This window comes from Cyprinodon tularosa, unplaced genomic scaffold (genome assembly GCF_016077235.1).
Source record: "Cyprinodon tularosa strain WSP-4 unplaced genomic scaffold, ASM1607723v1 ctg488, whole genome shotgun sequence".
NCBI lineage: Eukaryota > Metazoa > Chordata > Actinopteri > Cyprinodontiformes > Cyprinodontidae > Cyprinodon > Cyprinodon tularosa.
Window position 1 is genome coordinate 189,581 of NW_024039216.1, and position 24,773 is coordinate 214,353.

Consider the following 24,773-nt stretch of genomic DNA (forward strand, 5'->3'; position numbering starts at 1 on the left):
TCCCACTGTGGTTTGACAAGTTTGGACCAAGCTTTTGCTGTTGAATGAATGACCTAACCAAGAGTGATTTGGTCTATGAGTAACGGTCATAGTGATATTTTTCCATAGGAAAATATCCCCCTTTGTGATTAAAATTGTTTATATTCTCAAAACATTAATATGACATGTCGTAGAAGCGAAAACTAAAAATATTTTTCCTTCCAAAGACTTTTTTACATCAAATCAGGTGTTAATGGATACCATCCTCCATTAGTTTGTTTCTAATAGATGATAAATGTCAAGAATTTATTTATCTAAAAAAGCATTTTAGATTTTGCCAATAAAATCTGTGACCAGATCTTTCCTGCACTAAAGTGACACCAACTACCTGAGACATTGAAGCTCTTGGGATTCCTGCATTTTATCTGAGCTTTGCAAAGTTTGACTGCAGAGTTAACTGAAAAGGACCTTTACTGTTGATTCATGCCTTGGGGAAAAAACGAGCAGAAAACATTGCTTCTCTTAGGACTTCCTTCAATCTTGGCATTGTGTTGTTAGACCTGTACGCTCTGTTGGTGTTCAAACCAGGAGTTAAAGGAGAAGTTCGGTTTTTAACACTTTAAGCCCATTTTCTGTAGTGTCCAGGATGAAATCGAATGATCGACACCAAAAGTTTGACAATTGCTCCTGTCTCTGCTTTTTGGCTCATTTAGAATCCACCCCTGGCTGCTTTAGAATGGCTTGCATAGAGCATGTCCGATAATGTCCTTAAAACAACCTTAAACGTTCTTTTTTTAAAATATGCTACTCACCGGGTCGTCAGCGCTGTTCAATGACGTTCCAAAAAAAGTTTCGTGAAGAAAAAACGTTCCTGTAGTGTTTTATTTAGCATTTTGTAAATCCCATTGAGTTCTGTAGGAATAGTCAATATTCCGCTGCCACCGGAAACGGAAATGGGGCCTGTTTACACAGTTGTAGTCTTTTCGCTTCACTCTGTGTACTCCGACGTCGAGGTGCTAACGTCTCTGTTAAACACTTTAAAAAACTCTGAAAATGGAATACGAAAGGTGGATTCTTGATTCTCGACGTCGGAGTACACAGAGTGAAGCGAAAAGACTACAACTGTGTAAACAGGCCCCATTTCCGTTTCCGGTGGCAGCGGAATATTGACTATTCCTACAGAACTCAATGGGATTTACAAAATGCTAAATAAAACACTACAGGAAAGTTTTTTCTTCACGAAACTTTTTTTGGAACGTCATTGAACAGCGCTGACGACACGGTGAGTAGCATATTTTAAAAAAAGAACGTTTAAGGTTGTTTTAAGGACATTATCGGACATGCTCTATGAAAGCCATTCTAAAGCAGCCAGGGGGGGATTCTAAATGAGCCAAAAAGCAGAGACAGGACCAATTGTCAAACTTTTGGTGTCGATCATTCGATTTCATCCTGGACACTACAGAAAATGGGCTTAAAGTGTAAAAAACCGAACTTCTCCTTTAATATATTGATCAGTGTGATCCCTGGTCTAATTAGCAGCTCCTGGCTTGAACTTTCCTCTTTAATCCTATGGAAATATCAGGGTTTTCATTCACCAACAGATTTTCATCAAAATACTGGAAGTATATACCGGTAATCTTTTTTTTTTTTTTTATATAATAAAGGTAAGATTTGATCCATTTAAGAACGTGGTAAAGACCAGAACTTTTTTTATATAAGTAAAATCCCTGGCAGTGAAAAAGGGTGAATCTCTTTTCATCAGAAATGTAACCGTTAACCTGTTAGACTGTTTGTTCCTATATCATTGGCGATGCAGTGGGCTCCGAAGCACAGCCCGTCCAGGTTGCCCCCTGGATTTAATCTGCTTTCTTTGAGCTGCTTCTTCTTTGTTGGTAATAGATAACAGTGAGCAGCACCCACAAGTTCAGCAGAGTCATTGCCACAAATCGAACGAGAACTGCAACAAGAGAAAAGACCATTACCAACAAGGTTTATGCTTAATTTTATTCATAAACTGTGTATTCAAAGCTGTAGAAATATAAATGTATTTGCTGCCTGTTAAATGAAAACTTTAGTCTTCTGCAGTTCGGGAAAGCACTGTTGGGGGTGTTGGAGTAAAAAACTGGCATGGAAAATTTCCAGACTAAATGCAACGGCAGCCACAGCTGTGATGACATTTAAAAAAAAATCATAGATTTTCTATTTTATCTTTTTATTGGTTCCCTGTAAAGCCCAGAATACAAAGTTCTCCTACTCATCTATAAAGCCCTAAATAAGCAAGCTCCATGTTATCTCAGAGATCTGATTGTTTTCTATGTTCCTAACTACTTTGCTCTAAAAGTAGAATGGGAGGCAGATCTGTTTATCACGCTCTTCTCCTGTGTAACAACGACCGGTTTTTGTCTGTGATACAGAAAACCTGTCTAATTTTATGACCAGGCTACAAACGTTCATCGGCTTAACTGTTCATTCTGTAGTTAATATTATTTATAGATCAGCGCTTCTGTGTCGGTTGGAAATTAATTTCAGCTTAAAGGGAGTTCTTCCTCTCCACTGTCGCTGCATGCATGCTCAGTGTGAGGGATTGCTGCAAATCAGGAGAGGCCATATGGAACCAGCTGGTTTTCAATAGATAGGTTTGAACCAACCCTTTTGGCTGATTTTATTCCATTGTCTCTGTAAAGTGAATTGGTGGTATATAAACCGAATTGAACTGAATTAAAGAACACAAAAAATTACATAGAGATGGATAGAAGATATTGAAAATAAATATTATACAAAGTTTCTAATTAGTTAGGATGCATTGGTCACAATTTTGTATAAAAGATTATAATCTCCAGTATTCGTATGAAAAAATGTTTTACCAACTTATGCTAACCTCTTGGACACTAGGCCTGTTTTCGAGAAATATGCTTGAAAATAACATGCCCAAAATGAATTTAATATACCTCAAGAACTACACAGTTTATTTTAATTGTTTTGGTATCAAAATAAAGGTAAGACCCCAGAGAATATGTTACATTTCTAAAACCATCTTGGGGCGAGTGCTGAGGACCCAAATTTGGGTCCTCATGTTATGAAAAGGCTAAATGCTGCAGTTTCAAATTTTTTTTTTATTAACTATATGGCAAGAGATTGTGTTAACATTCAAATTATCTAGTGTCTAAGTACCTAATAGCAAAAATAAAAATTATTTCTTTTGTGTGGCCTTTTTTAGAAGTATCTCGGAAATTTTCTCTAGAAAGCAGACATGATGATCTTGCATTGCAGCTTTTTATATTACCTATTAGCATTGCTAGCTTTGCAAGAACTCCAATCTGAAAATATGTGTATTCTACACTCACCGGCCACTTTATTAGGTACCCCATGCTAGTAACGGGTTGGACCCCCTTTTGCTTTCAGAACTGCCTCAATTCTTCGTGGCATAGATTCAACAAGGTGCTGGAAGCATTCCTCAGGGAGTTTGGTCCAATTGACATGATGGCATCACACAGTTGCCGCAGATTTTTTTCGGCTGCACATCCATGATGCGAGTCTCCCGTTCCACCACATCCCAAAGACGCTCTATTGGATTGAGATCTGGTGACTGTGGAGGCCATTTGAGTACAGTGAACTCATTGTCATGTTCAAGAAACCAGTCTGAGATGATTCCAGCTTTATGACATGGCGCATTATCCTGCTGAAAGTAGCCATCAGAAGTTAGGTACATTGTGGTCATAAAGGGATGGACATGGTCAGCAACAATACTCAGGTAGGCTGGGGCGTTGCAACGATGCTCAATTGGTACCAAGGGGCCCAAGAAAATATTCCCCACACCATGACACCACCACCACCAGCCTGAACCGTTGATACAAGGCAGGATGGATCCATGCTTTCATGTTGTAGACGCCAAATTCTGACCCTACCATCCGAATGTCGCAGCAGAAATCAGGACTCATCAGACCAGGCAACGTTTTTCCAATCTTCTATTGTCCAATTTCGATGAGCGTGTGCAAATTGTAGCCTCAGTTTCCTGTTCTTAGCTGAAAGGAGTGGCACCCGGTGTGGTCTTCTGCTGCTGCAGCCCATCTGCCTCAAAGTTCGACGTACTGTGCGTTCAGAGATGCTCTTCTGCCCACCTTGGTTGTAACGGGTGGTTATTTGAGTCACTGTTGCCCTTCTATCAGCTCCAACCAGTCTGGCCATTCTCCTCTGACCTCTGGCATCAACAAGGCATTTCCGCCCACAGAACTGCCGCTCACTGGATGTTTTTACTTTTTCGGACCATTCTCTGTAAACCCTAGAGATGGTTGTGCAGGAAAATCCCAGTAGATCAGCAGTTTCTGAAAAGTCACTCAAATCACCTTTCTTCCCCATACTGATGCTCGGTTTGAACCGCAGGAGATTGTCTTGACCATGTCTACATGCCTAAATGCACTGAGTTGCCGCCATGTGATTGGCTGCTTAGAAATTAAGTGTTAACGAGCAGTTGGACAGGTGTACCTAATAAAGTGGCCGGTGAGTGTACATAATATAGATCTTTACCTTAATTTTGAGAAGCGGATATTTTCTTTATGGTCAATAGGCAGAGGTTCAAACCTCAGAAAGTTCAGTTCCTCTTTTCCAAACTGTTAAGCTTTCCTGTTATCTGCTCAAAATACGATTCTTTCTCACAAGCAGAAAAGTGTATCAGACGTCTTGCAAGATCTAGAAAATGCTGTTTAAAAGTTTCTTTGTTCTCTGTATTTCTCTAGCTTCCTTTATGATTCCTCCTTAATGCAGGAAAATACTTTTGCATGACACCTAACCTCCATATTGGCCTACAAAGCAGTTTTATTAGCTCAACCTAACTATTAATCTACTTATTAGCTATCTACGAAAACTGATTAAAATCTAAATGTATCACTATTAGTATATTTTTTCTCTGAATATATAAAATATGAATATTACAGATGATTAGAGTGCTATCTTCAGGTAAGCTATTAACAGTTTAAAACTTCCCAACAAATCCTCAGAAAGACTTTAACCAACTATGAGCTTAACACATTATAATGTTCATCTTTTAAAATATTAAAACAACTTTTTTTATACATGCAATATACACAGATATCTGTATGTGCTGATCATTGTTTAATATAAAGCCATACTGCAGCACGATTGCACACAGCTGCTGCAATGGAGGAAGTCTAGAGTAGAAAACCAAACATTTTTATGCCAGCTTACCCTGCACGTCTCCTGTCGTCACTGTGGTTGTGTAAATCCGCGCTGAAACAAAAAGGAGGCTGAGTTACTGACATGCACATTTTCTGACTCTCATATTTAATTAATGAAGAGTTGAAATGCTGATTTGCTGAACATGTAGCAAAATGAAGAGATTATCCATATTCATAACCTGAAAGTGATGCAAGTGGAAGAATTTGTTGAAATTTAGCAGCTGATGCATCAAAATAAATTCATTTGAGATTATAATAACAGTCATTTGAAATGCAGATATCTGATTTTAGGTCTTTCATTTCAAATGTCTAGTTTACCTGTTTGGGTGCATTCTTCCCGTTTAAGTTTTTTTTTTGTATGTCTATTAAATAAGAATCAAAGTTTAGGGAGGGGGGTATGCAGAGGTGTATTTATCAGATAGGACTAAAAAAAGCTGCAGAATGCATGTATAGGAATGTTAAGTGGAAGGAAAAAGTGTGGTGGAAAAAGGCAAACAGGGAACGAGGGTAACCGCAACCATAAAAATAAAATAATTTGGGAGAGATTAAAAAAGATTAGCAAGGCATGTACTGCTGCTGGTGTGCTTCAAAGGAACCACACCCAGGAGCCCATATTTACTCAGCATTCACTTTCTAATCTGGATTTAGAAACAATCTAGGATCTGTTCCAGATCTGTACTTCTCTGCATTAAAACACAAAACGATTTAGTTATTTCTTTCCCATATTCCAGCAGTGGAAGGCCTAAACACAGAGTTAGGACTGGCTAAGGAATATTATGACAGTGGTCGATAGAAAAAGATCTTGCATAGTCCTTTTTCACATCTTTTCTGCCATGCTTGAGGAGGTCGGGAAAAACTTTCCAGAGACTGACCAATTCAACTGCAGTGAATTAACAATCCCTTCGGGCATAATCTTTTCACACCTTATTATAGGGTCTTTCTTAAAATATCATATAAAGATATTGCTCTTTTAAATAAGTCATTACTGCTCAGAGTTATATACTTTTTGTAAGTTTATTCTTTTCAAGCAAAAGTGATGCTGACTGAACCTTATTGGCTGGTTTATGAAGTCCTCTTTAATACCCTGAAGCAGCTGGAGGAAGGAGGGCAGACTTCCTGTAGCAATGGTAACTTGTATTAAGCTATATTAATGTTAAAACTCCAGGGAGTCTCATATCTCAAAGGTCAATAAAAATGATGAATGCTATTTCCCCAGAAGGCAATTTACTGTTGCATAGAATTAAGCTTGGGGCGAATTTTGAATACCATATATAATTTAGAATCAACCTGAAATTGTTATTTTAACTTAATAATGTGAAAAGGATCAACCTTTCAAGAATCATAGAGTGACTCAAACAAGCAAATATAAATACCAACAGACATTAGATTGTAAATAATCTAAAGCTAAAAGGATAAACTTTCGGGTGAGTGAAAAGCTATTAAAGCAAGAAGGGGGCACCTGATCTGTAATTTCAAAGTGTAGCACCACTTATCGCCAATGGCAACAGTCTCCTTCAGTGTTTTGGATTCTGATAGCCAACCAATTTGCATCAGCAAACTGAGAAGTCATGGAGTTACTAATAAATTCAGTGCTGCATTCAATCTTCTGGATTAAATCCTACATCAGATAAACATGTTTTTTTTATGTTTTGTTGCCAAACAACTTTTAGCGTTGTTATCTCTGGTGTTTAAGGGAAGCTCAGACTGCTGTAAAGCAGGGTTCTGGGTCACATGAGTGATCTGACCCTCTAAGGTTAAACAGGGTGAGTTTTTGAGAAGGTCAGCGCATATGGAGCATTGGAAAACAAGCGTCATATATACTGACTTGAAAAATCTATTAATCTCAAATTAAGCTAATATTTAGTTTTAAAAGTTACACACTGTTGCTTGAAATTATCAAATCAAATGCAAAGGTACGTTCACAGCTAATGCAAATTTCACAGCTGAAGTGAAAGATTCCCATATTATCGATATGTAGAGGGCGGAAAGTAGAGCTGGGTATTGTTAGGAACCTCACGATTCGATTCTATTTAGATTATTGCTTAGATTATTACTGTGGGAATCTGGTAAACCTAGAAACGCCAATAGATTTGTTTGGCCCTCTAAAGTAAAAAAAACACTGCCTGTTGCGTTGTAAATCCATGTCCGCCATGATGAGGTGAAACCAACGACCAGCAGAACCTGTGATGTAGGAGCCTTTCACCCACCATGCAAAAGGCTTTCCCTGGTCAGATGAATTTCTGGGCGAGCAAAAGGAGACAGATTTCGCTAAATAATTGCATGTTTCGCGTTCGGTCTTAACGCAACTTAAAATCCGAGCCAGGTTTAACACAGCATCTTTTTTGAGAAGCTGACCATTCCTCCCTGACCCCGTGGAGCGAGTATGGTTGGTTGACAATATAATTTGGTCTAAATCTCAGAACCTAGTTAATCTCATTAGTGCATCAATCTCCAGCTGAGGAGCCGTCAGCAGGGACCGGTCAACCAATCAGGAGAGAACTTTAACAAAATATGTCAGTGAAACAGCCATTAAATAATGGATACCAATCTTTCTTCATGTCAGAGACTTTCTAAAATTCCCAAAATATTAGAAATCTATGACATTTAATTTTATTCCATTTAATTCAAAAATATTGTATTAATCCAAAAGGAAACTCATTGCCTTTTTTTAAGTTTCAAACATGTTCTATTAAAGAATGAATCAGTTCAACAACAATAACGATAAAAAGCTGTCAATTTAAAACTAATTATAGAAGGATTACAAATTTTTACACAAGGAATTTAACATAAACCAACAGTAGTTCAGACCAAACCTTCTTTGATAAGTATTCTATGATGTATTGTGCAATTCTGGATATTATAAGGTTATTTGGAAGTGGGCAGTATTCTCTACGGCCCACAGTGAATGGAAAGGCAGGTCTCTCACTCACCCATACACGTGTAGGTGGCCATGGCCCAGGAGAGGGCGCTAACCTGTCCGGCATCCTTGGACCTCCACATGCACTGCAGCTGGGCGAACTTACTGGCTGCACTAATGAATGTGCACAGGCTCTGAGGGGACATCGAAGGGTGACATATTACACAGTTAGAAGGCGACAGATTGAACACTGCAGGTGGGCTGGGTTATAAACAGTAAAAAGTTACTCTATGTGCCATCTAACATCTCAAACTCTTAAGTGGCAGAATACTTCCTTTACCTATTGAAATGTAAAATGCCTACAGACATGTTCATCTCATTAACCAAGCAGGTATGGCTGAGTTTCAGGGAGAAAGAAATGAGCTCTGGGTGAGTCTCTTCTCAAAGCTCCACATCATTACTCCTGACTGATGACGTGCCAACTCTTTACGGTGTGTGACTTATTTAAATCTGATGCATTACCATGGCCAGATCTATGATCCACCTCTCCACAGTGAGGAGCCTCCAGCCTCCGACCAACCTGAGCATGCATCGTTAAGGCAAAGCACAGAGCGCCCTGGGGGAGGGGTTATACATTTCCCTCAGCATCAAATGACCAGTTTCACAGCTATTACTGCCGGAGAGCGAAAGGATACAGCAAGGCGTAGATCAGGCTCTGCCGCAGGCTGCCGTTGTAGTGAAGAATCAGGAGCAGGAGAATGACATCTGATGACACACAGAGCAGGTTATAAACGTGCTCCACTCCAGGCTGGGTTAAGGCTTCATTTCAGGGGCCACCGATGTACAACTTATTCATAATGTTCTAGAAAAAGAAGCATCTTGGAAACATTTCCTGATTTGAATTTCCCGTAACTCTTCTCCGCACAACGTTCGACAAACAGGCTGCAACAAGTTTTAAAAAGCATCCCCACAAAAATGTCTTAGAGCAATTTGCAGAGTAACTATATAATTTTTCTTTACACTCACTGGGTTCAAGGTAGCCTACAGATGTTAGCGCATTCAGAGTTGTTCCTGATCGATTTTCTGTCATTTAAACGACACAGGGGACACACCTGATCCATCCTACTTTTACCTACTATACAGCGATAAAGAAAACTACCAGCTGGATATAATCATGATCCAAATCAGGCATTATTTGATCAACTCTAACGCTTGATGAGAATGAATGCATATATATATGAGCTTCTATGTACAATTTGACCTACTATGATTAGAAAAAATTTAATATATATATGCATAATTCACATTTTTGAAACTAAGGTAACGCTGCATAACTTTTAGCCATCAGATTGTGTCGGCCTGTAACTTCCAGGCTCAAACTCGCCTTTACGCATTAAATCCTACATTATGAAAACAAAATATCTGATCAGGTATTTTAGGAGGATCTTTGACTGCCTTAACGCTCGCGGCAGTGATGGATCCGAGTATAGTTTTTTATAAGGGCAGGCTAAATATAGCATCAGTATTCGCCTTCATGCTGTATATTGAACTAAGAATTATTTTCATATATATGTATAATAAGGTATTACTTGCGTCAAGTTATGCATTGTTGCTTTAATTTAGTTAATGCTGGATTTTCTCTGTCATAAAAATGTGCGATGTCCTGGGTCGGTCCTTCAGTGGCTGAGAAGTGATCTATGAGTTTATATCGTCTCCCCCTGCTGTTCTAGAGGACTTCCGTTATGCAAAGCCAGTGTGTTGATTTTTTTTACATTCATCTATTTATTTCTTGCGGCTGTTTCTGTTTTTTTGCACGTTTTGTATGTTAGTCTATTTTTTTTGTTTGCAGGTCACAGATTTACAGCCGCACAAGCAGTGCTGGGAGATCCGGCATCACCGAGTCATCTCCATGTATTTGTTCTGCCCAGCCGCTGACCCAGGTGAGTCCAATCTGCACAATCTAATACACTGTGCAGTTTGGACACACTTGGTTCAGCGGCTGAGCAGAACAAACACATGACATAGAGATGACTTGTTGACTCTACATCTCCCACCTCTGTACACAAGCAGTTTTTGTATTTGCTGCGTGTTTCCGCATTTTCAGTGTATCTGCATCCTACATCCGTACATTCCTTATTTCTGTGCAATAATTACATACATTTATTAATTTTTTTTAACTAAGATTTTAATGGGCCAGTTCAGACTTTTGCTTTTCAGGTTCTAATGGCATCCAGTATTGGTAAATTCTCAAATGAAAAAAATTCTAGAAATCACATCGTTCTAATTCATTACACTCATTACACTTAAAATACTCATTATATCACGTTACTTCCTAGCTTACCTTGAGCAATAAGGATGGGATATTCCAGGTATGTTGGGGGTGGGTAGTCGTAGTACATCTGGTAAGTTACAAAAACTATGAATCTGAAAAAGATTAAAAATATTTATAGTTGTAATGACTTCCTGGAGCGGAGGAGAATTTTTTGACAGATGTAATCGGTTCAGATCAGAAGAGGATTCTGACATCTTGGGTTGATTAAGAAAATCAATAACTATCATGGGAATCCCCGACCTCCCCAGATACATGATGCTGATGAGAAATTATATTAACTTTTGACTGCCCACTCTTTGATCTTTAGGACATTGCTTCCTGCTTCTTGGACAGTATAGAAACTTCTGCTTCCTTGAGATTCTCTTTTTTTCCCCAGTGATGCTAAATCTATCTTAATAAAGAGTGCTAAAAATATCCACAACACCTTGCAAATTTAACCAAACTTTTGAACCTTCTGCTACATTCAGACCTCACGCGCTAGAGGCAGCAGAAGCAGCTAGTTTACATGCAAAGTCAATGGTTGACGCGCATCAAGGAGCAGCAAAAGGTATGCGGTGCAGTGCATCTGAGCAGCTGAAAGAGCGCCTCACAAGCTTCTGAGCATCTGATGCGAAAAAGCAGCAGCTGCTGGAGTTGGAAAATTTAACTTTTTTTGCTCCGTGTGCCATATCAACCAATCAGAGAAGCTGATCTGGGAGCTGGCAGGGAGACAGACACAGCACTGATGATGCAGATCGCTATCATCACTCCTCTGACATACTTTAATAACGCCTTAATTAACTTAAAATGTCGAAACCTGCTGACAAAATATGTTCACTTTTATTCTGGTGCCTGCAGTTTGGATTATGTACATGAAAAACACCTTCCAGCCGCCACAAATGTTAGCCCCTCTCTTTCAATGGGATTCCCACTAACAGAGCGCCTCCGGTGGTCTGAGAGGCTTCGACAGCGAAATGATATTTGAAGGCAGGATCGTAATCTTAATGAACTGACCTCAGAGACGATGTTTTCAGGTTTCTCACATAAAAACATATTAAAACTGCTTTTTACCCACTTATAACAGCAAATATAGCAAAGCTGCTTTCTACCATTGAACACAAGAGCAGCAGAAGCATCTGGACACACTTTTTTTACGCGTCTCAGGAGCATCAAAGATGCTCTAGATGCACGTCTCACCTTAATGTGTACGAGCATCAAAAATGAAGTAGCAGAAGCTTTTTTGCTGCTTCCAGCGCTTACAGTCTAAACTCCCATTACTCAGATTATTTTACAGCGACAAACTTCAATGCTTTTTTTATTAGTATTTAGTGAGACAGACTAAATACTGCATCACTAAATATCAATTAAAAAAGGGGTTGTTCATGTCGCTGAAGTCTGACTATTTGATGTTACTGAAAATTACGCATTGTAGCTTTAAGATTATTATTAAGGAAATCGGGCCTAACTTTTTATTTGCTATATCTGGGGTCTCCACAGCCACAATCAGCTTTTTAGTTCAGCAGCTAAGTATATTGAAAGGTAAACTAATGCCCTGTTCTTTGTTCATGCTCTTGTTTTGTGCCCCCATGAAAAAAAAAATATTTAAGAACTTAATTCTAAAAATAAAATCACACTCAGAGCAGAGGCGTAGCCAGAATTTTTTTTATAAGGGTGGCCAGGCAATAAGCCATGTATACTGAGGGGGGGCTGAAGGTGGATCGGCCCCAGAACCTCAGGGTCAATCTACACTATGGCAACAGGAAAATTAACAAGCACAACATCCATATTTCCTACAGCCTTTGCTAACAAATAGACCCAAATATTTAAAAATCAGTGCTTTCTAAATAAATATTGGATACAATTCTTTCAGATTTGAGTTCTGGGGCAAACACCTCTTCCTTTGTCATTACTTACCTACTTTTATCAACACTTATTCTGCATAAAACTGATATTTACTAAAGTATAAGTATACTAAAACATACATAAATTCATTATTAAGGTTTTATTAAAATAGTTATTTATCTATGATTTCACTAAAGACTCCTAGAAGACTTTCAGAGACTCACCATTTTCTCTTTACCCCATAAAACACAAAATCTAGTTCTGAAATAAGCATGTAATATCATCTTTAATGTTAGTATATTGAAGTGCATAATTAACTACATTGTTTTTTTTTGTAATTGTTAATATATTAACAATTATAATATATTGTCACATGTTAGGGGTGGAACGGTTCACAAAATCCACGGTTCGGTTCACGGTTTCGTCGTCACGGTTTTCTGTTCGGTATATGTTGATTGTTAGCCTGACATGTTGGTCATGTTGCTGTTAGCATAAACAAAACGTGTTGCACAATGCTTGCACACTGTTGCACTTTCATCCACAACTTTCTTTCCACCGTCATCGTAGGTAATGCTACGTTCGCACCGGACGCAGCAGGAGCAGCAAAATCTGCTGCTTCATTTTTGCTGCTTGTACAAGTTCAGTTTTGACGCGCATCTGATGCAGCTTTGCTGCTCTGGCTGCGCAGTAGAAAAAGTGTGTCTGACGCTCGTTGGATGGAGCTACTCTATCCTTTCTTTGCCTTGCAGCTATATTTGCTGTGATCAGTGGGAATAAAGTAGTTTTAATATGTTTTTAAGTGAGAAAATCCATCTGAAAACTTAATCAGTGCAGCCAATTCATCCAGATTACCATCCCGCCTTCCAATATTATTTCTGTCGGAGCCGCTCAGACCCCCACATACCGGCGGTGCGCTGTCAGTAGGGCTGGGCGATAATTCAATAACGATATATATCGATCGATAGACGTGTGGCGCAATAGAAAAAAAGAGGGTCGATAAAAGTTCGATAAAAAAGAAACGCAGTTTTCCGTCCTTCTCATTGTAGCCTAGCATGTAGGTTTATGCTAGTCACTGCTTCCTCCCAACCAATCACAATCGCGGACCCAGGCACGCCGTCACCAAGCACCGCCCTCTCAAACCACAACACAGAGCACATGAAGATGCAGCAAGGAGAGGCGAAAGAAATTGTTTCAAAGAAAGGTTTTTGTAGTTCGGCAGTCTGGCAGTATTTCGGTCATGGCAAGTCGGACCAAAAACAAACCACAGTCATCTGTAAAATGTGTCGGGAACCAGTGAAAACCAAGTCTGATAACACAACCAACTTTTTTTTTTTTTTTTTTATCATCTCGGCCGCTCACACCCGCAGGAGTACGAGCTGTGTAGGCCCCAACGCGGCTCTCCTCCGAGGAATCTTCGGGAATTTAGGGAAAATATATATATATTTTCAGTTCTGGGCAGTTTCCCACGTAGTTCTAACAATTGAGATAAAAATGCTGAGGGGCCAGAAACTTCAAAGTAATAACTCAGGTTAAAGCAGGAAACGGGGGCGGCGGTGGAAGGGCAATTATTTATTTGTTATATTTATTTTGGTCACTTTTCTGGTCACTTTAGTTTATTCTTTGTCAGTATTTAATAACATAACTCAGGTCTCTTAAGTTATTTTTCTTTAAAACAATTCTGTTATGGTTAAAAAAGTTAAATAAAGATTTAATTGGAAGTCTGTGTTTGTGTTTTTTATTAAAATTAAATCATTTAGCAATATTATAAAAAGTCCAGGCAGAGCTGCACATAAAATATGGTTTCAAATCTTTTCAATAATTATCGATATCGATCAATATGCATTTTTTTTTATCGATAAGCTTTTTTTCTATATCGCCCAGCCCTAGCTGTCAGTAAGAATCCCATTCAACAGCAGCCTATGGCCCGGTCGCCTCCTCGCGGTTTGCAGCGGCGGATGGAAGGTGGTTTTCATGTACATGATCAAAACTGCAGGCACCAGGATAATAAAAGCGAACACGCTTTGTCGGCAGGTTTCAGCATTTTAAGTTAATTTTGGTATTAATAAACTGTTTCAGAGGAGTGATCATAGAGCTCTGTATCATCAGCACTGCATCTCTCTCCCTGCCAGCTCCCAGATCAGCTTCTCTGATTGGTTGATGCGGCGCATCAAGCAGCAAAAGTTCAATTTTTCAGACATGCTGCACCTGCTGCTCAAATCGTGCTGCGGGACCTTTTGCTGCGCCTTGACGCGCATCAACCATTAACTTTGCATGTAAACTCGCATCCGAGTCCGGTGTGAAGCATGAATGCAGCATGAATGCAAAGCGGTCCCAAACAGCAGACCTATAAATTGCTGCTGGCACGTCTTCCAACTCCTGTTCTTTCCCACTCGCCATACCCACACAATTCTCTGCAACAATTGATTTTTTTTTCTGCTACACCGGCTACACTGCTTCACTTCTTCTTGTTGTTTACTACTGGTGGTTGGCTTTGGTCGCAGTACCGCCACCTTCTGCTCTGGAGTGTAAACGCTTCGCCTATGAGAAAAAGGAGCCGCGCATGAACCAAATGCAACACATGCGAATCGAACCGAGACAGTCGAACCGAACGGTTCGGACGGTTTTCATAAACTATTCCATCCCTATTACATATTATAATAGTTAACATATTAACAATTATAACATTGTTAATACATTAACAATAATACATACATAATACATACATAATGCATACATACATACAATAATACATTGTTAATACATTATAATTGTTATAATATTGTTAATATATTATAACAATAATAGAACACAGATTAGCTGCAGGTGGCCATGGCCACCCCTGCCCCCCATTATATCTTCGCCCCTGCAGTGTAGAAACAGTGTTTGTATGACTCCTGATAAAGTTGCATCAGCTTATAAACTACCTGGAAGATTATAAAACAACCTTTGTGCGCAGTTAAAAACAGAAAGACTTTCCTCACATCTGTCCAAGTTCCTCTTTTCTCCGCCTGCAATCAAGTCTCCAGCCCCACTAGAAGTGGACCAGAGCCTCCTACAGAGCAGCACCTACCCGATGAGCTCCAGCAGCAGACTGTTGAGGCTGACCCCCGTTGAGCTCTTCGCTCTCATCAGCACGAAGATCTGCGGAAACTTCAGCACCATGCACATAAACAGCGTGCTGAAGTTGGCGATGTGCAGCAGCAGGTCGGACTCCATGCTTCTGAAAGATGGGAACTTTCTATCTTTTTTAAATCTTTCTTTATTCTGCTTTAACTACAGTAATACTAGCTTCCAGATGCTGCCGTGATGCAAACACTGTGAAGGTACTGAAATAAGCATGCTGTAACAGGAAATTAGGTATAAAACTTTCAAAATAAAGTTGGTAATTAACCTTCTATGCTCGCTAAGATGCTGTTATCAGGAATTTTATAACTCACTTAATAAAATAGAAATTTTCTAAATATTGAATTAACCACAAAAACAGTGTTATTCGTAATATAATAAAATAATCAAAGAAAATATGCTTTTAATGTGAAATAAATGTGGCTTACTTCCGGTGATGTAATGTAAAATTGACAGCTTCCTGTCGACACCGGCATAATTTTTTCATTTCCGCGTATATCCTGTGAAAGCTGATTGGTTCAGAGTCAACCACAGGGTTTGAAACCTGGTTTGGAAAAGTAACGCAGCTTTACTTTCGATTCTACTGAAGAGTTTATGATGGAAGAGAAAAAAAAGATTTCCTGGATTATGTTTGCATTTATAGTTTAAAAATAAATGTAAAGCTAAGTCTGCTAAAACTCAGAAATATATATATATTTTTGATATTTGCTCTAGTTATGAATTTCATTTAGGGTTTAAAACATATTTTCTTCACTGTCTTATTTTTTATTTTACTTTGAGAATTTTTTTTTTTTTCACAATAGTTAAGCAGTATTGTACTTTTATTTATTATTAATTTTGTTGTAGATACAACTCCAGGAAGAAATATAAGCAATTAATACACCTTCCCTAATGTTTTAATTGTTTTGATACAGCTTTTAATTACATTTCTGCACAGTACCTTACTATTTGTTTGTTTTTCTGTTTGATTTAAAGAACAAATTATTATGATTTTTAAGTTTCCTAATTAATGATCTTTTAGCATTTTCTGTACAGATTCAATATTTTATTTATTTCTATCTGATCTTGTATTAAAACGTATTGCCTTTTACATCTGGGTAACAAGTTTGATTCCAACCAATCATTATAAGAGTCCTCTTTTCAGCATTGGATGGGATCAAACTGGAATATGAAACATAAACCCAACAAAAAGTTTCCCAAACAGCTTTAGGTTTTAAACGTGGCATGCAGCGAATGATCAATGAACAGTGATGCCAATCCAGTTACAGGTCTTTGGAGAGACTTCCAATTTTCTCTAAATGATTGTCTTTTAAATTTTGTTTTCACTACTTTCACACCCTCCCTCCAACTTTTAAAACCATGGTGCAGGAACATCCAAATAAGTCAGAAATGTAGGAGTTTGCTTTACTTAAATATTCACAGACCATGTCAAATAAAATAATATTTTTCATAATATGAGGTATATTAGAGAGTTATATAGAGAGAATATGATACAGGGCTCAAGGTTTTTAAAAAACACCCTTTGCTGTCTTTAGTTGAACCAGTTTACCAGGTAAATTATACCCATATGCATGTAGTTGAGAAGAAGGACTAAAGAGGGTTAGTTTGTTAAACTACATCCTGGTTCTCATAAGGAACTCTGTTCTAATTTGGAAAAGGTTTAGTATGCTAAAACTACAAAACCATAAAGCTGTGATGGGCCAAGTAAACCAAGGATGGTGCAGGTGGAGTGATAGATCAGAAAAGCAGCCAAAATGTCCATAGGAACTGCACCGATCCACATTTAAGTTGGAGAATCTGTTAACAGAATGCTGATTAGTTTTTTGCTTCCTAATTCTGAAATTTATGGAAGAGTGATGGAAGGAAATTCATTTTTTAAATGAGGCATTTGGAGAGGCTCTAGCTTTTATTTGGCTACATTTCAGAGGATTTAGAGGAAGACAAAATATCTGGTCTGGTGAAACTAAAAATCTAATTTTCTGAGAAAGGCTACATACAAAAATCCCTCAGAGTGTCCAATCCCTACAAGTAGAAGCAAAAGCTTTCATGTCAGTATCAGCATTGCAGTGGAAATGTTATTTAAACAAAGACAAGCTGGTGAGAGCTAATGGGAATAGGGATGGAGCTAAATCACTCCTTTGAAGCTAAAAATTTAAAGCGAAATTGAACATTCTAATAAGACAACTAAAAACATTCACCTAAAGTCATAATGGAATAACTTAAAATATTATTAACAATTGGTGATAATAATTGAAACATGAAATCCAAAGCTGATCTCTTTACATGATCATTGAATTAAAATTAGTCAGAAGAAAATGTTGATCAAGGTTTAGATAGACTTTCAGATGGATTGCAAGTTTTTTTTTCTCTAGTATTGACTCTGGGGATGGATCCACAACCACACTGCAGTTTTTCAAAATAAAAAAATTTGAAAATTTGTAGCATTTTTTCTTCAGTTTCAAGTTTACCTTTTGATTCCTGCCGGTTTATCACATAATCGTTCAATAAAAACAGTTAAAGATAGTTTCTGTGTTGATTCCTATGAATCTGCATACTTTCAACAGTGAGCGGATGAGGTGATACAACCTTTCAGTTGTCCAAATAAGCTCAGGTGTCTGTTTAACCACACAACAGAGCTCAGATTACATGAAACTGATCTGTCTGGATCCTATTTTCTGAAGATGCAGTGGCATACTTTTTTAAATTCCTGTAGTTAATGTCAAACGATAATCAAGAAATAATAGAATGCAAAAATAATTTTGGACTATTTATTGGCTTTATAAGATATCCAGGTGCAGACCCCTGCTTTGGTGACACATCCTGGCTTTAACAAGGCTGCAGCTCCAGGTCTGGCTTCATCCTGCGTCTGTGGCTTCCAGACCAGAGAATCAACCTGTCCCGTCTGACCATCTCCCTCCCCAGAGGTGTGAACTGTCTGTTCCCGTAAATCTGATTAGTGGTGTTGGGTGAGCTATCAGAGAAGACTGAGATGTTGTTGGGTAAAGATATCTCTTCCCTTGGCCCACCCTGCAAACATCCACATGGGGAGTGGAAAAGATAGTCATGCATTAATAGAAAACTGCATTGTGGATTTTAAGAGTTGAGGAAAGCAATATTTGTTTTTGCTTACCAGAGTATCAGATTTTAAAAGAAAGTCCCAGGTCTTCTCCCTGTGGACCACAGCTTCTTGATTAAAGTGATAACTTGTTTTTTAAAATAGAGTGATCTAAGTTGGTTAATCTTTTTTTTGCCTTTCCACACATCAGCTCACCATTGCTGTGCCTGTCCCCTCTCTCTGCACACCAAATCTTTCCACAGTTCGTCCTGTTTTACCGCATTTTTCCTGGACCTATCATGTTCCGCTGGGTCCTGCTGCGTCCTGCGGTCCCCTGCTGCGGGGCTCGTTGCGGGGCTGATCTCCTTTGGTCGCTGCGAGACCCGGCGGCCTGCTGAGGACACCTGTCTGACGCCGGTCAGGTCCATTGCTACGGACACGCGACTGTTTAGAATGGAAGTGGACACAAATCACGGACAGGTTTTTGTTTACGTTTCCATGGAAACCTTTGAAAAAAGAAGCTGACGTAGGCTACTTCATCAGACGTAGCTGGCAGATGCGTTACCAGCCTATGTAGGAGGCCTGTTTGTTTGTTGATTCTTCATTAGCTCTAATAGAACTACTACTACTACTATTACTACTACTAATAACAAATACTTTTGTGTTGGCTTAGAAATGTAACTAATTGATTTTAGGGCTTCAGTGACTACAGTAAAATATGCAGACAATAAAATAACTTCTTTGAATTATTATTATACTGTGCTTACATTTCAAAAAAACATAAATCTTAGGGGGTTATTTCACAATCTTTAAAATAACTCGATTAACTGATTAATTTAGTAAATGGATGGAAGTACCTGTATGTATTTAATCTTTTAAGCTTTTTTTGTGTTTTATTTGGTGTAATTATAGAGTTAAATTAAACTTGTAGGATCTTTGTGCTTGTCTTTAGTTAAGTCTGTATTTATTATTTTCGGAATTCTGTGCTTTTATTACGGCACCGGAAGTCATCAATGGGAGCTTTTATTCTGAAGGGTAAATGCCAAAACAGGAAGCATTGAGAGTGAGGGAAACATAATCCGCTAGTCCTAGCTCTGTGGGCATTTTACACTGAAACCAACCACTGAAACCAGGTAAGGTTAATATTTATCCACTATATTTGTTCTACACATATCGTTATTTACCTCACATTTGAATTAGCTGCTGCTCGAGCTGGGCTTTAGTATTTTCCAGGGTAAAAGACCATCCTGGGTTCGCTGTGTGTTCCTCTAATTTAAGGATACAACTGAGGAGTGTGGAAAAGGACTTGACCAACTTCTTTCCTGCATATTTTCAATAGAAGCACCGAGTCCTGAATGCTAACTGTAACTAGGTATCCTATGATGCAGCATTAGCATAAAGTTCAGCTTTTATAGTTGAAGGTGAGCAGCTAACCTAACGGCTAACCGGCTAACCTACAGAGAAACTTGAATCCTTGACCTGCAGGAGAACAGGCAATGAGAGGCCACTTTTAATTCAATTAGAGACAGAGACAGACAGATTTGTCATTTTGTTAGACAAGTGTAACACAAAAATAAAGTTGGTTTGGAAATAGCTCACTGGACAATTTCATTTTTTTAAAAGTGCAGCCTTGAAAAATGATAAAAATGACTGTAAATTTACAGTTCTAACATTTTTAAATTTATTTCTATAGCGCCAATTCACAACACATGTCATCTCATGGCCCTTTACAGTTCACCAGATCATCCAATCAAATTGATTTAAAGTTTTCTATAAGGAAAACCAGTTGATTGCATCGAGTCATTGACTTGAATGCAATCCCTCACACTAAGCATGCTTGTTGCGACAGTGGAGAGGAAAAACTCCCTCTTAACAGCAAGAAACCTCTAGCAGAACCAGACTCAGTGTAAGCGGCCATCTGCCGAGGCCGACTGGGGTTCAAGGAGACAGAAGCAGAGATACTAATGAGGCAACACCTTCAGTTCCTGCTGCTGTGTTGGCAACTTCGAGTTCATGAAAAAGAATAATATAAAAATGAGATAATAATCTCAATCCAATGCCTTATAATAAGCTGATTGAGTATAGCATGAATTATTTTGACCAACGTTTTTTTTTTTTACAGGTGTTGTCAATTATCCCGGTTAGAGCAGATAGTATTATCATGGGGGAGTAAAAATAGGGGTGCACCGTGCAGGTTTCTGGCCAATCACCATTTCCCAATCTTTTTTACCGGTAATATGAGAATCAGAAGTTTATTGCCAAGTAAGTTTGCACTTACAAGAAATTTGACTTGTGTTGGTGCAGACAAATTGGATATATATAAAGAATACAGAATCTATAACTATATCCAATATAAAACATACAATATACTATATGCAATATATAGTATATAGCTTTATACTATATACTATATACACAGTAGGCTCTGCCTTAATTTAACGCAGAAGATCTGGAGATGCCACGATGGTGTAGCTCCTAGGTCCTGAATGGGGAGGGAGAGGCCGTGTCAGGTGTCACTGGGGTCTCTGGGCCTTGTTGGTTTTGGTCCTGCCAGAGTGAAGTGTCTGAAATAGTTTGTTGCCGGGGAGGCGAGGGATCAGCCATAATCTTCCCTGCACGCCTCAGAGTCCTGGAGGCATACAGGTCCTGGAGAGATGGAAGATTGCAGCCAATCACCTTCTCTGCAGAGCAGATGACATGCTGCAGTCTGCCTCTGTCATTGCTGGTGGCATCAGCTTAGCAGATTGTGATGGAGGAGGTGAGGACGGATTCAGTGATGGAGGAGTAGAAGTGCACCATCATTGTTCTTGGCAGGTTGAATTTTTTCGCCACTGTCAGTTTTTATAAGATTACAAAACTTACCATCTTACTGTGGGACACTAATCAGTTCCTGTAAAACAATAAAAACGTCTAAAATAACTGCTCTCAAATATAAATAAATGTTAAGAGCATTGATTTTCAGACCTTTGCAGAGGTAGATAAGATCTGTGGAAATTGTTGGTTTCACACCTAAATATCGGCCTATAACCAAAAAATTAAGGAAATCTAGGTGGATAAATCGGCGGTCCGATCAATCAGTGCACCCCTACAAAAAAAACCACCCGCATCAAACCTGTCCTATCGCATGTCCATTTATACCAGGTGTCCATCTCAACACCAGCATCAGTGATCTAGATCACCTGAATGAAATGGAAGCTTTATTACTAGGCCTGTACAGATCCTGTGGAATATGTTATTCAGACGTGTCGGAGCGATGATTAGCTTAAAACTTACAAATCAGAGTCTAGGTTCACCTCACACATTCCTGAAGGGGGCAAGCTAATGTGTTTAAGAATGATTTAAAGACATCAGAGATGTTCACCCATCATGCTGTTCAGTACACGTTGTCCGTTTTAGATGAACACACTTATGTGTAAATGTGCATTTTAATCCTAAAAGCCTCAAAATGGGATCATGTAAATATAACCTTTTAAACTGTTGTTCCTTAATACCAGGAAATGGCAGATTTCTATTCTACAGATGGAGACCCTGTTGGACACCAAAACCTGGTCAGAGGTCATAGTTCAGCTAGCTTTAGCTAACTGGTACCCCAGTGACTCTGTTCTAGATATTATGTTGACAAAAGTTAGAGATACACTGATTGGAATACATCAATTTGTTCTCTTTACTGCTCTGGTTAGTGATTAAAAAAATAAATACCGCAATCTTGCGGCTATAAATGCAACAACTAAGAGTTTATACTTTTTATCAAGTTTGAGTTAATATAATTCAGTAAATTTCATTTATAGAAATACCATTTTAAGATGAGAGTTTACTTTAAAAATGGTTTTCCCAGTCCGATATTGATATTGGAAATAATACGTATTGAAATATATCGACCTTCATCTAAAATCTCTGCTATAAAGCTGATAGAAAAGCTCTGTTAATTAAGGTTGGTTAATAAGAAATGGATAATGACTATTGTTTACTGTTGTTTTCAGAGTAAAAACACTAGATCAAGCCTTTTATAACATTCTTTCTACAAAATGAGTAATAAAAGTATTTAAAATATCATGTCAGATTCATATTGGTCAATAGTCATAGCTGTAATAGCTGAATGGTGTTAGAAATATTTTATCAGGAGATCTAATATTTAACTTATCTGGTCAAATAAATATGATATAAAGGTGTTGAATATTTTATTAATATTATGATAAGTATTATTAATTCAAACCCAGCATGCTAAAAGCTGCATTAACTCTGATTTAAAAAGAAGAACATTTGGGGTTTGGTTCAGAAGGCAAGCAGATGGCAACACAAGACATAGAAAAAATGTATACAAGGAAAAAAAACATGTAAAAGATCACAAAGGGACAGACACTGAGTATATATAGATGGGGAGGCTGACAATTAAACACTGGAAACAAATTTAATAGAACCTATCATTGATTCCCCAATGTTGACAATAGACTGGTTTGAAAATGTGCCAATCTGATTTTTTTTCCCTTGTGGATTTACAAACAAAAAAAACCCCTTCAGCATTCTGCTTACAGCCTCTAACTAGAAAGGGCGGTATTGTGAAAGACAACCCTAACTGCATCCCGTGCCCTTCTGCACGGTGTTTATTTGCACTGTCACCCTACAGTCAAATTCTCTGCGTTGTGGATCCTATGTCTGGTAAATCAGATGAGTTGGCAGCGAGGTCAGTGGTTCACATGTGAGAGTGAAACTCCATCCTGGGAGATCAGAGCTGAGACCACCGTGGCTTTAAAGTCTGCAGACCATAAATAGCAACTGGATCTACCTCATAGTCAGAGGATAAACGGGTGTAAAAGGAAAGAGTGAGTTTGGAGACTGAAGTGATAGAAGTCAGTTTACCTGAGAGGTTATTTTGGATGTTTTCCTCATCTATTGGACCCAGTCTGTGTCTTTTGATTGTTTTTTTCATAGCTTAGATCAGCTGAAGGTTTCTAATGGAGTTCATCAAGAAAGGGGCTAATGGAGAGGAAAACAGTAAGTGTCAGGCTGTGTGTGAATCTGTGCTTATAGTTGATTTATAGTCTCCAGTGCTCCTTCTACAGCCCATGTGTTTGAACCTTAGGCCACTAGTAGTTTAAAAATCTTCAAGTGGATCAGGTGAAGTCTTCAATGTGCTAAAGCTGCTTTTATTGAGAGTGAAGACCTACTTGTGTTCTCAGAATAGACTTTCTAATATTGTTTCTGCCGCAGGCCCTGAAGGGGAGATGACAAAAGAGGATATTTCAGAGCCCGCTGAAGGAGACAGAGTCCTCGGCTGCTACGCCAGAAATGCTCCCCATCAGCGGGCGGTTATCCACCAGGTGGCCTCTGCACCCATGCCCAGTGACAGTGGTGAGGATCTAACTTTGCACGTGATTGAAGGGGGAAATGTTGAGGTGTTAACTTAGGTCACATTTTAAGTCTGGGTGGTTTAATGGGTAAGTTTAGATGAATTATGAGAAAAGTCCTTCAAAGCAACAAGCAAAGGAGTAGTTTTTAAAGTACATACCTAGTTATTGCTTCCAGTGGCTCTTAAAAGTATGGAAGAGGATTAGGGTCAATGGGGGGAAAAAAACAAAATAGCAAAAAAAAAAAAAGGCAAAAAAAAGTATTAAAAGTATTAATTGCAGCTCTAGTGAAGTAAAGTCAGGTGTTCTTATTGCTTCATGCATTAAAAGTATGGTTACCCATCCCCCAAATTGTATATAGCCCCTCAAATGCTATTTATAACTCTGCTCGCAGTAAAAAACAAACAAAAAAAACAAATCAAATTAATCAAAACAAATAAAATAAGAATAAAAATAAAATAAATGGTGAAGTTTTAGTCCCTGGGCCTGGTATTGAATTGCCATAAGCTCATTAACACTATAAGTCTTCATCGTTATTGCTTATATTGAAAGAAACCATCATTTGCTTTAAACATTTGCTCCTAAAATGTTATAATTTCCCCTAAATTGCATTCTGTTGATGCAACTTTACCATTCCCAAAAGTTAAAGTTTCAACTTGTTGTCCCTTTAATAATATTATGCTAATTAACAACTGACCAAACCATTTATCAAAAAACCCAGTCTAATTTATCACATAGTAAAACATCTCTAAATCCTCTTTTTTATTCCTCTATGTAAGAATACCCCACCCCCTGATGATATAAAGAAAATTTAGCAGACCATTTAAAATCTGTCGGTAAAGTTACTCCTATAATTTATATTCTATGTAGTTGCCATCACTTCTGATATTTCTCTTTAAGAAAATAAATAAATAAAGCAATAATACTAATAATCTCCAAACTACTGCCGCGTTGTTCAGAAAGATATTACATCTACCTGTTGATCTCCGTAAAGCAAAAATATTATTCATAGATCTGTATTAATAAACCGGTTTAAAATAAGTTGCCCATAATTTTTCATTGTGAATAA

The 24,773-nt window shown here is 38.2% G+C and overlaps 3 protein-coding genes across 5 annotated transcripts in view; 1 reads left to right on the forward strand and 2 right to left on the reverse strand.

The window, feature by feature from the left end:
• Positions 1–1,625: 1,625 nt before the first annotated feature.
• On the reverse strand, positions 1,626–15,503 carry slc66a3 (solute carrier family 66 member 3). The gene is made up of 7 exons (XM_038302334.1): positions 15,252–15,503; positions 10,370–10,452; positions 8,724–8,793; positions 8,551–8,608; positions 8,102–8,222; positions 5,182–5,223; positions 1,626–1,936 (listed from the first exon to the last, which is right to left on the reverse strand). The coding sequence occupies exons 1-7, from the start codon at positions 15,395–15,397 to the stop codon at positions 1,836–1,838; spliced, it is 621 nt and encodes a 206-aa protein (XP_038158262.1). The 5' UTR covers positions 15,398–15,503; the 3' UTR covers positions 1,626–1,835.
• Positions 15,504–18,060: 2,557 nt separating this feature from the next.
• cunh2orf50 (chromosome unknown C2orf50 homolog) lies at positions 18,061–18,874 on the reverse strand. Its single transcript, XM_038302344.1, has 3 exons — positions 18,576–18,874; positions 18,435–18,474; positions 18,061–18,331 (listed from the first exon to the last, which is right to left on the reverse strand). The coding sequence occupies exons 1-3, from the start codon at positions 18,785–18,787 to the stop codon at positions 18,131–18,133; spliced, it is 453 nt and encodes a 150-aa protein (XP_038158272.1). The 5' UTR covers positions 18,788–18,874; the 3' UTR covers positions 18,061–18,130.
• Positions 18,875–19,435: 561 nt separating this feature from the next.
• Positions 19,436–24,773, forward strand: part of LOC119794689 (CAP-Gly domain-containing linker protein 4-like) — a 51,030-nt gene continuing 45,692 nt past the window's right edge. Inside the window, exons 1-3 of one of the 3 annotated variants that reach the window (XM_038302337.1) lie at positions 19,452–19,492; positions 23,289–23,351; positions 23,568–23,708. In XM_038302337.1, the coding sequence (XP_038158265.1) occupies positions 23,312–23,351; positions 23,568–23,708 (181 nt within the window). In that variant the 5' untranslated portion in view covers positions 19,452–19,492; positions 23,289–23,311. Of the gene's footprint in view, positions 19,493–23,027; positions 23,180–23,288; positions 23,352–23,567; positions 23,709–24,773 lie in introns of those variants that run through there. The other 2 variants (XM_038302335.1, XM_038302336.1) reach the window with 2 other exon arrangements.

Coding starts and splice junctions, on each gene's coding strand:
- slc66a3 (XM_038302334.1), bottom strand. CDS start 15,397: ATGGAGTCCGACCTGCTGCTGCACATCGCCAACTTCAGCACGCTGTTT. Junction 8,609..8,723: donor AGCCTGATCTACGCCTTGCT/GTATCCTTTCGC, acceptor ATGCATGCTCAG/GTTGGTCGGAGGCTGGAGGC. Junction 8,223..8,550: donor GGATCATAGATCTGGCCATG/GTAATGCATCAG, acceptor ATGTCCCCTCAG/AGCCTGTGCACATTCATTAG.
- cunh2orf50 (XM_038302344.1), bottom strand. CDS start 18,787: ATGGACCTGACCGGCGTCAGACAGGTGTCCTCAGCAGGCCGCCGGGTC. Junction 18,475..18,575: donor AGGGGACAGGCACAGCAATG/GTGAGCTGATGT, acceptor TGTGGTCCACAG/GGAGAAGACCTGGGACTTTC. Junction 18,332..18,434: donor TTTTAAAATCTGATACTCTG/GTAAGCAAAAAC, acceptor GGATGTTTGCAG/GGTGGGCCAAGGGAAGAGAT.